Source organism: Hordeum vulgare, chromosome 7H (assembly GCF_904849725.1).
Source record: "Hordeum vulgare subsp. vulgare chromosome 7H, MorexV3_pseudomolecules_assembly, whole genome shotgun sequence".
Classification (NCBI taxonomy): Eukaryota; Viridiplantae; Streptophyta; class Magnoliopsida; order Poales; family Poaceae; genus Hordeum; species Hordeum vulgare.
Genome location: NC_058524.1, coordinates 327,104,339 through 327,119,888, shown reverse-complemented (window position 1 = coordinate 327,119,888; position 15,550 = coordinate 327,104,339). Strand labels below are relative to the sequence as shown.

General features: G+C 44.7%; 1 protein-coding gene across 1 annotated transcript; it reads right to left on the bottom strand.

The window, feature by feature from the left end:
• Window positions 1-671: 671 nt before the first annotated feature.
• Window positions 672-15,280, bottom strand: LOC123407444 (histone-lysine N-methyltransferase ATXR3). The gene is made up of 21 exons (XM_045100581.1): window positions 15,020-15,280; window positions 12,909-14,914; window positions 11,990-12,046; window positions 10,517-11,680; window positions 9,940-10,310; window positions 9,300-9,845; window positions 5,631-5,731; window positions 4,731-5,553; window positions 4,442-4,645; window positions 4,282-4,353; window positions 3,988-4,098; window positions 3,773-3,873; window positions 3,271-3,370; window positions 3,098-3,193; window positions 2,812-2,979; window positions 2,601-2,726; window positions 2,474-2,527; window positions 2,063-2,310; window positions 1,887-1,995; window positions 1,490-1,789; window positions 672-1,166 (listed from the first exon to the last, which is right to left on the bottom strand). Exons 2-21 carry the CDS (start codon window positions 14,794-14,796, stop codon window positions 999-1,001), a joined length of 6,807 nt encoding a protein of 2,268 aa, XP_044956516.1. The 5' UTR covers window positions 14,797-14,914; window positions 15,020-15,280; the 3' UTR covers window positions 672-998.
• Between the last annotated feature and the right edge of the window lie 270 nt (window positions 15,281-15,550).

The following is a 15,550-nucleotide window of genomic DNA, read 5'->3' as shown; positions in this document are numbered from 1 at the left end:
ACATTATGAAATGGAGGGAGTATTAATACACTCCAGCCTTTTGCAAAATGTCATTTTGGAATATTGTTTGTTGTAGAATATTGAAAAACTTGTTCACTATTATGAATAACACGAGGATCATAACACGAGGATCATACTTTGTTTCATTGTGAATGGGTTGTATGTTATGAATATTAAACATCTACCACACCGACACTAAACTTTGCAAGACAAATACGGTACGACATGTGGCACTGCGTTTGATCACATTGGTAATACCAACACGAAAAAATCTATAGTGATGTATTTGTTGGGGACATAATACAAAATATGTATATAAACTATGTACACGTTTAGGATCACTATAAAAATGCAGGACCTGTTCGTTTAGGATCACTATAAAAATGCAGGACCTGTTCGATGATCGTATAAACGATCCCCTGCCAATGTTCACGCATAGGGAATCACCGATGTAACAAAGCTTCGCCGTCAAGAATCAGAGAAAGAGAGGACGCATCCTCAAAACACAAAGGCGTATTTATAGGCACAAGGGACGCTCAGCGTATTTATAGGCACGGTAGAGAGATGGGGTGCCCCAAACCCTAGCCGCCCACTAGCTCAATAAAAGGAGAAAACTAATTTTGTGTTAACACAATCGCTTAAGGAAAACAGAAATGCAGCACCGCAAGCTGTAACACAATGCTGAATTTAAGATTGCATATGTTTTGCATTTACAAGTACATCATCAGTCCATAAGCACGCAAACAATTCTATGCAAAGGGGAGGAGGCGCCCTATCCAATCGATGATGATCTGTGATCTGTTAGTTATTAGTCGAATACATCTCTACAGCTAGGGAGGGAGGGAAGGGGAGGGGGGGGGGGGGGGGTGACTGTACAACCTGTCATCTAAAACCTATCTCCCATGATTAGGTAGGTAAGGTGAGTAGGGGAAAAAGAATGTCGTTGACTAAAATCTCAGAAGAGAAAAAACAATGCCCTCTGCCTACAATCCTTTTGACTACCCTAGAAAAACGTTAGATCTTGTCTTGAGCCAATGCACCATCTCCTTGTCAAGAGGAGAATTGTTATTTAACACAGCATCCATCATTGGAGTGCCAAAGAATCTTGGGTCGCTCTTGAACACCCATATCCGGTCCTTCGGCCATGGACGTTGGGCCTGTTTCTCCTGTTATCAACCATTAACAACGTCATTATATTTGTGACACTAAATAAGTCAAACAACAACACCCAGTAGAAAACACGCCATCAGACAATCTGGTCAAGATGACAAATAACAAAACAAATATTCCTAATAAAAGTGTAATGTATCCAACTGAACGAATTTATGCAAGGAAAACACTAGGGGGTGAAAGTTTACAAAGCTTGACTTAAGACAAAGCTAATATGCAGACTAAGTAAAATGGAGTACAGTATATGAAAAATGGCTAAAATGATGTAAACATATTCTGAAAATATCGTAATCTCAGCTGCTCAAGAAGTAGCACTTACCATCCGTGATAACATGAATCTCACAGTTCTGGTGCCATACACTCGCTCTTGTGTTGGCTTTACAGACTTTACATAGAAAGAGGAGACATCTGGTAATGACATACAACCCTTTCTAGCTCTTGTCAGTCTAGATTCGGGTTCTGCATTCTGGCTGTACCAATAGATGAGCTGGGCTAAGCAATAGTTCTCTGGGTACGTCTTGCTGTACTCCTGGAAACCTGGTCCCAGTTTATCAGCATATTTGGGACCTAAATCAAGAGGACTGATATGAACTGGTGGAGATTTTACTGGCTTGTAGTCCTATACATGGTGTTAGTTGGGTCAGCTTCAATTACAGATAAAGAAAATCACAAGCATTTGTTTAACGACTGAGAGAAGGCAGAAAGCTTTCACTTACTCGGGCTCTGAAAAAACACTTTGTGTAAGCATACATGTGAATCAAATCAGCAGCAGCATCATGACGGCACTTGTATGTGCATGAAAGAGTTCGCAACTCATCACGCAGCCTGTAGAAGGGAGTCAGAATCCAAATTTGGATAATTAGAGCTGAGGAGAGTCAGATTCCAAGCATACCATAACAGAGAATTTCGGATGTCTCCCTCGATGTCTTCAGAATCAGATGGATCATGAAGCCGAATTTTGTCCTTGAGGTCAGTAAGTACATCTTCGTCAACATGATGTTCAATTGACTGAAGGAGCTCATCAACTAATGAGCCTTCCCCTTTCCAGATGGCAGACACTAGACTTCTCCCAGTAAGCCTCACCAGAGGAGGGGGTGCATTCTTGGGGTCCCCAAATATACATCTCATAACATACCTTACCTAAAGATAACATATCATCAAAAATTCAATAGAAAGATCAAGCAAACAGATCCTCTTTGGGTTTATCGATGATAATATATATATATATATATATATATATATATATATATATATATATTGCTACTGCAGAACAAGTTCCCAGTACTTGAAAATAATTACCCACCTTATCAAGTGTATGAGTTAAATGCTGTAATCTAGAATTTAATACACCCTCAGCCTGCGTGTAGAGACAGAATTAGATCAAATCATGCAAATCAAAGAAACACGAGGTGAAGCCAATCAGCATCTACCTGAACTTCAGCATCATTCCTCTCGGAATCCATACTAATATCTGTAAAAAACTGCCGCTTCTCTTCCATGTTGTGCTTGAAGATCTCATTAGGAAGTTTCTGCCTCTCGAAGAATATAAACCGCACCTTTTATTTACATGAAAAGTTGCCATGAGCACAGAAATTGGTTATTGCATCGGAAGAGAAATTGAACAAGAGAACTACAAATTACCAGGTGGGCTGTGTAAGCAACAAGCCAGCCAGGCAAACCAGCAAGCAAACAGGTACCAAGACCAGCTCTACCCAAGTCAATCAAGTCTTGTTGGGAGACAGTGTTTGCTTCGCAAGCCTGTAGCAGCAAACTGTGTCGGTCAAGCACACCGTGGAATTCCATTAACACCTGGTTGATGATGAAGTTAGCAGATGATTATGTCAAAAAGATGCAAAAGAAACAAAGGTAATTAGTGTTTAGGAATTAGGTAAACCACACAGTCACCAGAATGCTTCCCAAAGTTTACCTTCTCGAAAGCTCCCTCTCCAGAAAAATTTAAATAGCTGCCCCGGCATACTTGACTTCCACAGAGGCAAACCGATGCTTCATGCTCTTCCTTACTCTAGCAGAACAAGAATGTAAACTCAAATAGTGCAAAATTAAAATGTAGCTTATGCAGGAACACAATGTGATGCTTACCTCAGTTACAGAGTTGTAATCAAAAGTGATTTCCTCGCCTTCTGCAATCGGCCTAACAGTGTAGACTCCAATCTGGTATTGACCATCCACAGCAGTCACTCTGGAAAAAAATCAAGGAGCACTAGTTAGTATAAGAAGTGTGAGATAAAATACCTGCAAATGCTTAACGCATTAAACACGGAACAACACAGGAATAGTTTTGCCCATTCGCTATAAAGTTTTAAAGCACATGGCATTAACCACCACATGGTAAAACAATGATAAAAATTCATAAAACTTTTGAATAATGGAGGAATGACAAAACAGTTGTATAAACGGAAAGAATTTGCACAACAGCAAAGTCAAGCTCCTATCATATTGACCATTTAAAAAGTATATGCTTGCATAGCTTTGGATCAATGAACCACTTTCACAAACGGGTGTAAAAAAGAAATTCAGGTCAACACTGAAAACAGAAAGCATAGAGTCATGTGTGGTGAAACAGGAAATTATTGTGTCTTACTTTGCTTCACAGTTGGGGTTGCATGAATGACAGATTCTGCTCGCGTAGTTAGCCTTGTGCATAGCATCAACAAAAACCAAGTCATATCCATCACGGTCCCCCTTTCATCATAACGAAGGTAAAAGATCAGTCGTCTGTAACAACCCTTGCTCAGGATGTCTTCATTCACAGATTAGATACTTGGATGGCATCAAAAAAATTAAAACGGAAAATACCTTTGGTCTTTCTAACATAATGTTGTAAAACTCAGGAGCTTGATCTTCGCTGTTGTTTTGTATATGTTTAATACCATCTTGCTTTTCATACCATCTCCAAGAAGGGTAAACCTGCAAAGATTACAAATACATAAATACATTACAATTTTATACTCCCTCCGTCCCAAAATAAGTGTCTTAAGCTTAGTACAAATTTGTACTAGAGCTAGTACAAAGTTGAGACAATTATTTTGGGACAGAGGGAGTATGATATTGATTAATTCTAGAAACATTGGATATACAGTTAGAACACACCTCCCCGAAGAACTCAATAACAAAGTCATCCATGCCAAATCCACCCTTTTTGTTGCAAACAACTCCAAGACCCTGAAAGAACATGTGGAAAGTTAAGATAGGACCGTCTAGTAAAAATGGTATGCAAACATTAATGAAATAGGTGTTGCTGAATGCATGCCTTTCTATAAGCAACATAGTTATGTTCAGGGCGGCTCCTCATGGCCTTTAGCATTCCAAGGCACATCTTTGCAATTCGTCTATCACCACTCTCCTCTGCAGACTTTTGGATTTCTTCGATGACAGATTTAAGGGGGTAAACCATAGGAGTATTTCCAGAACCAGTGAAATCCCTAACCTGCTTATTTAAAGTATTCAGAAGCAACTGCAATCACAATATCTAAGTGAGTCCAAAGCATCCCAGCAAATGAACTAAAACGAAAAAAATAAGTCTTTGTCAGATACAATACCTCCTCAATAAAGGTATGTTTGTCAGCAGATGACAAGCCAAGGTCAGCTGGCATAATGTCACGCAGGAGATTATGAGTGTATGGATCTATGCCGTATACTTCTTGCTCAAGAACTTCATCCCCAGGTACCTTTCTACGTTGATAATCCTTAACCTCTGGAATCTCCAAATTTTCAGTGCCATTTTTCTGTGAGAGCAGCTTCTCAGAGTAGTCATCAGGTAAAGCAACCCGCATTTTTCGTTGTACTTCCTCCTCATCTGCTACAATAAGGTACTTCTCAATCACTTCGTACTTCCTAGTAACAGGAGGGACAAGGCTTGCTTTTGTCATGCGAGCACCCCATCCACGATCATCTCCGACAGAGTCACCAGATTCAAACAACTTCATACCATTTCCCCTTAAATCCCATGCTGCAGAATTTAAGTCCAGGTCACTCTCTGTATCAGAAACAGTAGTTTCACTTTCAGTTTCATCACCTTCAGAGTATCCATCATCATCATCAGATGTCTCACTCCCAGAATCAACATCCATTTTCTTTAATTTAGAGAGGCTTCTTTTAATTTCACGGTCAAACGCACGGGATGAAGCATCTGCACCTGCAGAGGCAGTAGTCCAGTTTGCTCCCTTTCTTTCCCCCGCAGTTCTATTTTGTTTCTTTTTTAGTTTTGTGTCTGAAGAATATTGACTCATGTCAGAATTGTCCTTCTGGGCTGCGACTCCATCTCTCTCAGAAATCAATCGTGGGTTACCCAGCCTCTTTGCTAACTGGATAAAGGACACAACAATTTGCTTCATATCTCCCAAATCACTTCGGCCTTTATATCTGTAGTAGCAAATCAAATGTGAGAAAATGAAATATTACAAACTTATCCTGCTCTGCAAACCTTCGGCTCACTTTACCTTAATGCATCACGGCACATAGATCGAATATCATTCTTGAGAGAACTAAAGCCGTGCCGAGCATAATATCCACTTTTCAACCTACCTTCAATTTTTGCAACCTGTAAAATAAAGATATTGTTAGTGAAAAACGTTGAAAATTCAACCAGTTAAATCACCCACTGATGCCGGGGATATCCTGGAAGGAACGATACTATGTTGAATAGTCAATCATGTGCATGGTGCAAAGGATTCTTGAAAATAATGCCCATGTTGGTGATATGCTACAAGTTGCTCAAGATGTCTCATGCCTACTACATCATACACCAGTCAATGAGGCCCTTCCTACCTAGTCACACTCCAAGTGCGACGATTAGCGGGAGGCCCACGACCGCCCAGCAATTGCCACAATACAATTTATGCAGGGCGAGTGGGTTTAGCGGGATGCCCACATATTTTGGTTATATGATATGGTTATGTACTTGGTTCTGTAAGATTTAAACATAGCTTCACACAACGTACAAGTCTGTTCAGGGGTATGTAAGTTTCAGAGTGTTAAGCTTCATGCACTAGACAACGCAACCAAAAGTCCGAACTTATCAAAACTCGAAAGGGCCAGGCAATCCACATATACACTTCAACACCCCCTCTCACGTGTGACAAGGAAAGTCGACACGTGGATAGACTCAAAGGTATGGCTCAAGAGGCCTATACATGGACAAAGGGGGCAGCAGCAATTTTTCGATAAATTGCGAAAGCCAGGACTTCAACTCAAGACCTTAGACTCTGGTACCACGTTATGAAAGCAACTTATGCATATTACATAGCGCATGGGGCATATATATATTACACATGACTTGGGGTACAAGGAAAGGAAACATAGCCTAATAGAACTCCTAGACCAATACTAATACTTCAGAGGAAAACATGTCGTATGCAATAGCGTATGCAAGGAAAGGAAACATAGCGTATGCAATAGTTTGAACACTAGGGGAAAAAACAATAATCCAAATCTGCGTCTTGAGAGTGTCGTCGTAGCTTGAACAGTCCTCAAAACATGTCGAGTCGGCAAAGGGGGTAACGAAGAGATGGCACATCAGAGGAAGACACCGAACCAATAGAAGATACAAGAGAAGATGGGTGTCAAAAGAAGATGGCACATCAAAAAAATGAAGCATTGCTTAAAGAATCATGGCCCATGAAAACCGACGGCGAAAGAAACTCGGCGGCAAGAGAATGGGCTTATAGATCAACAATGCAAAGAGAGGCCACAGAAATCCTATTGAGAGGACAATGACCAGAAAAAGGCTGACGGACAAAAGCTTGGTGGACTCGCATGACATGAGAAACACAAAATATCAGCTAGCACGTGGCCATGTACGTGATGGAAAGGCAGCAGCTAGCATGCTGGAGTGAATGCAGCAGCAAGGCAGTAGCTAGCAGGGCAGCCTCGACGCAGCAACACACATGCGGGCGTGTGAGAACAGAGCAGCAGCCAGCCATGAGGAGCACATGCAGATGGCAACATGCTGCTCAGCCATGAGGAGCACATGCAGATGGCAAGAGGCAGCGGCGTTGACCAAGGTGAGATCCAGCAGGAGCGGACCAGGTGGAGCGGAGCCATCCTGAGGTGCTTTGAGTCAAGCGCCGAGGAGGCCATGGTCTTGATCTGGAGAGGCAGACGCCATCGATCTGGGAGGAGCGGCCAATGATGCATAGCATCGACGCGAGTGTAGCATCGGTAGAGTAGCACTGCTGCACGCAAGTGAGAAGCGGCTGCACACAGGAACACGCGCGCAAGAGAGAGCAGCCGCTAATGAATCAGGACGGCAGTCATCATGCGGCAGCGAAGGTCTTCTCAGAAGGGAAGATATTCCAGGCGGCAGACTTGGAGAGCACCAAACGGGAGCACATGCCGGCGTAGGAGAGTTGCACGGGCGGGCACGGGAGACCTGCATGGAAATCGGCAGGGCGACTTCGACCAGGATGGCGACAATCTTCAGGGCGATGGGATCTGGCGTGACGGTGTTGACCGAGTAGGCCCGATATCTGGAGGGGGCCGAAGCAGACCAATCTCGAGGCAGCGTTGACATGGCCGGCCTAATCTCCCGATCTGGCGCATGGAGGGGGAGGGAAGGCAGCGCAAGCCAGCCAAAGCAAGATGGCGGCATCGTGAGGGGAGGCAGCATCCAGCCAAGAGGAGGTGGGTGGTGACGTGAAATTGGATCCACACAAGTTATGCGTGCTAAAAAATAACCTAAGCTCTGATACCATGTTAAACTTCATGCACTAGCCAACGTATACACATAGACACTTCAACACAGAGTTCACCTATTTAAATTCCGGAAGTTTCAGAGTTCAAGCATTGTATCTGATGAATCCACTTGTAACCGAAGCTTCGGGTTCAAGGTCTTCTAGCACCAACAGGCCAACAACCTCCAGCGGTGCTCCCTTGCGCTGCATGTTGAACTTTCAACTATGCCTTGGTTGCTGGCGCTGCTATGACTGTAGAAGTTACAGCCTGATCCATCTAAGCTGGAGTGGAGCGGCAGAATTTGTGATGCCGAGGGGAGTGGGTGTCCACGAGCCAGGATCTAGTGGTGGCCATGTCGGGGGAGGTAGAACATGATAGAGCGGGAGGACACGTGGGGTGGAGCTAGCAGCGGTGCTCTGGCTGCTGCCTGTCGCGTCCTAATCCCCACCACGGCATAGTCGCTTACTCGCGTGGCTGGGTGTGACGAAGTGGACAAGATGTTGGTCGTTGCGGGCACCGCGGGGCAGCCCACATCATTTAGGCACCTTAACCATGGGTGCCCACGAAGACAAATTTTGCGGGCTTGGATGGGCAGCCCTCATCCACTTGCAGCCTGATTTCCTAGCGACATGTCAAAATTGGGATGGGTTCGCTTGAAGGGGAGGAGGAGGATGCATGCAGCATGCGTAGCACACAAGCATCATCTTGCGGCAGTGCTACTAAGGGGCCTGTTGTCACAAGGGTGTCACACAGGCATCATCTTGTGGCAGTACTATTAAGGGACCTGGACCTACAAAGGTTGTCACAAGGGTGTGAAGGACAAGATGAGGAATTGACAGCCAAATTTGATGAAATGGTGTAGAAGATGATGCAGACAAGGGATGGAAAAATCACACTGGAGAAGATAAAAACGGAGAGATGAGGAAGGAGATGGACGATCTGGATGATACGGAAGCAGATCCCAGATGTGGAGCAGGAATATGTAAGTTTGTTGGCAGGCTGACATATATATGAAATTCTGCCATGCAGACACCATTTCTGCCTGTAATTCAAGGTAAGCTCCCCCCTTCCTTTGCTAAGTGTTTCCTTATCTCCAATCTTAAGAATGTTTTACATTTTTTTCCATTAGCCTCCCTCTTCCGTTTGCAAGGTAATCCGGGCATTCTTTGAAAGATAATTGGAAGAGAAGATGAAACGATAATTGCCGAGGAAGAACACAGCTATTGAAGAAAGGCAAAGGTATACCCTCAATGCTCATTGGAACACTGTTAATCTTTACATCTCCCTCTGCAACATAGTTAGGTTTAGTAAAAGTACATGAGTTTTTTTTTCTTGGCCTCTATGTGTTAGCTTTACAACTTCAACTTTTAAGTAGGCTCAATTTTTACTTTTGCAATGTTTATACTTTATAACTAAAACATGAGCAAGTCATGTACCTTTGGAACGAAGAAATCAAATCTGCTGCTCTTCATGATTTCTCTCAATCTATTCATGACAAATTCTTCCATCTTCCGGTAGCTATTCTCGGCCTTCCTCTGCATCAAACGCCTTATCTGTGCATCCTTCGACAAAACAGCAGAGGACTTTCTGGCATCAAGCCATTTTGATCGTTTATAGAAACCTTGCCCAAAGGAAAGATTGGCGTTCTCTCTATTTGAGATATCAGCAAAATAGCCGTCAAGTTCATCAGAACCACCCAGCTGACTGGTCAAGTTCCTCGCAACTTTGGATGCATAATCGTTTCCGTCATCTATCTGCTTCAGGCTTTTAATTTTCTGGAGAGACTCCTCAGGATTCAAAGAGCTCTTAATCCATTTTATATGGTGAAATCTGTTTTTCATATCCCATAGCTGACTGCAACCATGAATGTGCACATAAGATATGTTCGGACACTGCACTAGTACTTCCCCCAGGGCAAGAGAGCTCAGATTTGAACACCCAACTAAAATAAGTGTTCTTACATTTTGCTTCTCATAACCAGCCTGAAAGTGAGATAAATAATTTTAGTCAGAAGTTGGAACTTCGAAGATGATAAAAATTAACGTCTCAAAGTTTAAAAAGAAAAGGGAGTCATACCATAATACCATGAAACACAGAATCGGTGCACTGAAGGCCAACAGAAGACAAATCGATAAATCTACATGTTTTCCTGTAGTACTTAACACCAGTTTTCCAGAGCTTACATGTAGCTGCAGAAGAAATCAGTGATTTCATGTCCGCCCTCAGAAAATGGAAGATTCTTGCTAACACTTGCACATTCAGTAAACCCCAGCTTTCACTTCCAGCTACACAATTAGTAGAGTTCTCTTCAACAAGAGCAGCATCATTACATAACTCTTCAAAAGAGCAGTCGTCATTCTGACTGGCAAGGATGTCCTCATACATATTGATATCTTCATCACTTTGATTAGGTAGCAGCCTTGCCCTTTTTACAGACCCAGCATCTTCTGCAGAAATGCCAAAAAAGGGAATTGTTGCAAAGATCCACATGTCATAACAGACATAATTATAACAATAGCATGAATATAGAATAGAAATTTACATAAGGTGTGCCCTGTGCAACTGGAAGGACTAGACAACAGTATGGTAAGCTGAGAAGCAAAATTAATGGCAGAAAATAAGGAAATAGTGCATGTTTAGACTTTTTACAGACCTGGCAGGATTTTTCTTGAAGCTGAATTGTTAGTGAAGTTCATTTCTATTTCCTTTTTGGGCTGCTTTGCTGCGATCCATGGATCCAAGACTTCGTTTATGGCTAAAGTAAGTTCCCTGCTCTTGAAATACTTCATGACTAGTTCATGCAGCTTACCGCGTGTATAACCCACAAACTGGGGGTGCAACTGATGGAACCTACCAGCTCCGTGGTTCACAGCAATTTTGGACTGCTCCACAAGAGCAGAAGTAGAATTTGAACTTCCTGGCCCTCCATCGCGAGCAGCGGACTCAGATTTTATATCCTTAACAACTGGAAGCCATGTGTTATCGATCTTTCTGAACACACTGCTCCATTCAAGAATAGTGCCCTTTTTAACTAACTTTTGCAACTCAGAGTAAGAAAATGGGCCATGCTCATGTCCAGTTCCATCCATGTAGTACCAGTCACCCAGTTTGACTGACAACTCTTCAACAGTGCAAACATGGTCCTCTGGAATGTTTGGAACTGACTTGGACTTCTGCAGACTCTGTAAATCATGTTCATGATGTTTCTTGAAATGAGACAAACCTTCATGAACATTACTCCTATCAGTTCCAGTTGAGTAGGAGCGTGCAGATCTAGAAAGTGACCGCTCAGCAGCTCTGGACTTTATGCATGGTTCGATAGAGGATTGATCCTTGACAACCCGAGCATTTATCTTAACAACTGGAAGCGTCATCCCTTTCAGTCCCTTTGGAAGTTGTCTAATCTGATTCTGGCAGAACCTTCCAGGTATAATAGCACTGGCGTCGTCAACAGTGTCAGTGTTCTCTTCTGTCAATGAGAATGCCCACAACGGCAGATCAAGCTTTTTAGCAGGTACATGGTAGTAGAGGTCTTCCTTGCAGTGCCAGCGAGGATCCTCATGGTTGCCTTTTAGCGTCTGACAAAGAGCATAGCCTTCATTCAGGACAAGCTTCTTCCTGTAAGGCTTATCTTGGTTGAATTCATCATTCCTTTTCCAGTCACCACCTTTGCAAGACCATCTACCAGAAAACCACTCACTACATTCAACATTATGATAAAACTTTTCCCTCCCAACAGGACCAACACCATTGACAAATGCAGTGCTTCCATTGCTTCGATCATCTTTTACAGGTTGGCCTTGGAACCTAGGAAAATCTGGCATAAGAAGACAGAAACCCCGGTATGTCAACAAAAACAAAGGGAGATCAAAGAACTAGATGGTGGTACCATTCCATCTTGTACATTTGGTAAATGATTAGTTTTCAGAGTAAGACGTAGTGTCCCCATCTTAGAGGACGAGTAACATCTGGAAATTAGTTTTCAGAGTAAGACGTAGTGTCCCCATCTTAGAGGACGAGTAACATCTGGAAAACTAAAGCAACAGACACTAGCTTTCAAAAAAAAAATACATGCGCAAGAGTAAAAAAGATCAAAGAATAAACAAGGACAGAATTGATCAAATACCTTCAGGGTAACTACACATTTCCCAGTCAACAGGCTCAAAATGTGCATCCAAAACCTCTGCAATTTCCAAACGAGGAAAAACACCGGATAAGTATAACCATGAGGTGTAACTGCTGGAACACATCAATTACAGCTCTGAGAATCAAAGCCAAACAACAAAAGCATAGCAATAGATTCTGTTTTAAGGCATGTGTAAGCTCTATACTTGCATTTACAACCCTCGAAAGATTATATTTGCACACCACGTAATACAAGTTTAAAATTAACATCCACAGCTACTACTCCCTCAGTCCCACATCATACAAGATGTTATTACAGCTAATATACTCATACATCGGTTGTAATAACATCTTATATTATGAGACGGAGGGTGTACCTGTTTTTTAAAACTGCCATCAAAGAAGAGCATAAACCCTCCTGATCCAAATGGTTGTTATTTTTCCCGAAATAAACAAAGTATGTAATAATAACTTTAATAGAGAACTTCCCAAGGGTAGTTACAGAAATTGCCAATTTTATACCGACAGACTAAAAACAGAAACTCATGGGGATACAAATGTACTAAAAAGAGAAATGCAACAAAAATCCAAGAAAACCCAAGGTCGGGGACAAGATTCTACAACCGAAAAAATAGAGCCAAAAGAGGATGAATCATACATCATATAAGGCCCGAGCCCGGACCCAGACCCAGCCACGTGGACATCCTAAACATTCCAAGATTCGACGCAAACTGCAAGAGCACAACGAAACTACCAAAGTCGAGGGCCCTGATATTTGCAACCCAAAAGGATATTACGAAAAAAGCTGTATAAAAAGACAATCCCTAAAAGCCCCCAAAAAACAAGCTCAGCCAGCCCAGCTCACTAACATCAAGAAAACATTTAAATCTTCAGCTCAAAAAGTAAAGAAGCGTTTTCACCTCCAAGAATCTCAAGCTCATGTCCATCCACCATAGTAGCTCCATACATTAGTGCCTCGACCCTATTATCAATGTAGAGGTCTTCCTTCTGTTCTTCAGAAGCTTCCTCCTCTTCATCCCCAGCACCCGATGCCAACAAAGTTGCTCCTTTTCGAGCTTCATCGAGCAGATTTCCTGAAGCTTCTGGAGGGCTAACCTTCTGTGAAGAAAGGTCCGCATACGCCGAGGGGATATCAGATGGAACCAGTGGTGAAGCTGCATTCTCAACAGTCACCCATCTATTGCTGTCAGCATGCTTTATTAGATGATCAGAAAGAAGATATCCGTCTTCCACCAGTTTCTTCAAGTCAGCAAGCTTGGAAGGTCCTTGCTCAACACCGAATTGGTCAAGATAAAACCACTTCCCCGTGATAATAGTGGGCTCAGTACTGGGTTCAGGTGCTTCACTGGTGTGAGGTGGGGTGTCACAGATATCCATGTCTTCTTCCATTGAGGCATCTTCAGTGAGAACATCATTCAGCTGCTCAGGTACTGGTGGCGGGGGCAGGGGAGGAGGCATGTTAGGTGGTAAAGGCGGAGGTGGAGGCGGGGGAGGCGGCGGCGGTGGTGGTAATGGAGGTGGTGGCAGCAACTCAGTGTATTGAACACCCTCCGCTGCCTTCCCCTTGGAGATCCTCTCCTCACTCTTTATGTTGCTACCACTATTACTCTTAGTTGGTTGCTTTGTTGACTTATTTCTGTGCTGCACATTTTCTAGGTTGTTGCTTTCAAGCTTAGCACCCCTGCTCTTCTTACTTGCTTCATGGCTATCAGTTGTTCGACCACGTTCAGATGGTGATTTATCATGACAGAGCGGAGTTCGGTCTCTGATGTCATCGTGCTGAGTCCTCCCATGAGGGGAATTATCAATGCGGCTCGGTGTGTTATCCCTGTGATGGGCCTGGCGTGCTCTGTGTCGTGGTGAAATGTACGGACTGCGGTCTCTGTTATCACAGTTACGACCACGGTCTCGGTCTCGTGGGGAGCGCTCCATGCGGCCTGGGCTCCTCTCATGGCGAATGCGATCATGAGGAAAGCGTCCCAAGATGCCTGGGCTCCTCTCAAGACGATCATGCCGATCTCGTATTTGCGGCGAGATGTCATGATTTCTTCCAGACAAATGCTTCCCAGCAGAAGAACTCTTTGGCTCTCCCTTCCTTCGACTTTTTGACCCTGATTGAGTGCATGTCTCAGCTTGGTGTTTGCGGTAGTTGCTCTCGGGCTCGACTGTCTGGCTCTTCCTAGCACTGGCACTGCTGCTGCTCTCTGGCTTAATCTCACCAGGCTCCTCATCAGATTCACGTGAAGAGCCTTTCTTCCCATCCTCGCGGATGTGAGCTGACGAACTTATCTTGCCGCTATGACCCCGGTCCCGTATTTTTCCCAGTGGAGTAACCTCCCCTGGCTCCACCACATCTTTATTTGACTTTCTCCCGGTCTTGTCAGAGTTGCCTTTCCTCTGCGTCACAGGCACAAGCTCAGCCTTTTCAAGCTCCACGTTCCTCCTTGTCTTCCTTGTTGGCTCTGATTGCACGCCTACAATCTCCCCCGGCTCCAATTCTGCAGCTGGCGAGGAAGGCAGCAACTTGCGCCATTTCTTGGGAGGTATGGTCCTGTCCAAGTCCCGTCTGTTGTCTGCCTCTCCATTCAGCAGCAGCTCCCCTTCCTCGAGGTCGGGAGCTGAAGCCGAATAGTGCTTATGGTGGTGATGGTGGTGGTGGTGGTGGTGGTGGCCGTGCGCTTTCTCCCCCTTGTCTGGCATCGCTTCTCCCCTCACGAAGGAGTCGGCACGGAATCCCTCCACTGCACGCTGAGGCGGGACGGCGCACGCGACTCCTCCATCTCCCATGGAAAACCTGGGAGGGTGTCGTGAGCGGTCCAGTGCTCCCACGGCGAGAAAACCCTAACTCCCGGCGGCTCTCCCAGGGCTCTCCACGCTCATCTCCGGCGCGGCCGCGCACAAAACCCTAATTCCAGGCAAGCAGATAGCAGGGCACAAATCAAGAGCAATGAGAAGCAATTCGAATTGAACCAAATCGGATTGAGTTGGGCCCGGATCGTAGCGCTCGTACCTGCGGGGAATCGAGACGCGGCTCCTCAGATCGAGAGATCCGCGGCGGCGACGGTCCTTCCCGGAGGTGGCGTCGCGAGCTTGCCCTCCCCGGGGTCGCGGCGGTTCCCTTCCCGCGTCGGCCCCTCTCGAGCCTCGTCTCGTCTCCAACGCGGGCGGGGGCGCCCTCGCGCTCGCTATCGCCTTGGCCTTGGAGGGTGTTGGTGTGTGTGTTGGCTTCCTGGTCCTGGCTTAAGGGGGCTACTATGGCCTGTTTGTTCGTAAAGCCACCCCACGCCTTCGGTCTTATATGGGAGACGGGAGACGGGAGACGGGAAACGTTTGGGAGCGCCGGCCGAACTTTCGGCCGGTCGCCCGCTATCATGGGTCCTGCTTCTCTTCCGCCACTGCAGCGGCGAGCAGCATCAGCTAGCGGCGACAATGCGGGGTCCCGATAAGGTCGCCGTTTACTTCCGCATTAACGGTAAGTTGCGACGGCGAGCAGCTCAGCAAGCGATGACGGCAAGCAAGGTCGTCGTCTTTCCGTTTTCGT

Excerpts from the sequence above, each read along its gene's own strand:
- LOC123407444 (XM_045100581.1), bottom strand. The coding sequence starts at position 14,796 with ATGGGAGATGGAGGAGTCGCGTGCGCCGTCCCGCCTCAGCGTGCAGTG. Across the intron at positions 12,047-12,908 it reads TGAGCTTGAGATTCTTGGAG|AGGTTTTGGATGCACATTTT; the intron begins GTGAAAACGCTT and ends TGGAAATTGCAG. Across the intron at positions 1,790-1,886 it reads AGTGTTTTTTCAGAGCCCGA|GACTACAAGCCAGTAAAATC; the intron begins GTAAGTGAAAGC and ends CACCATGTATAG.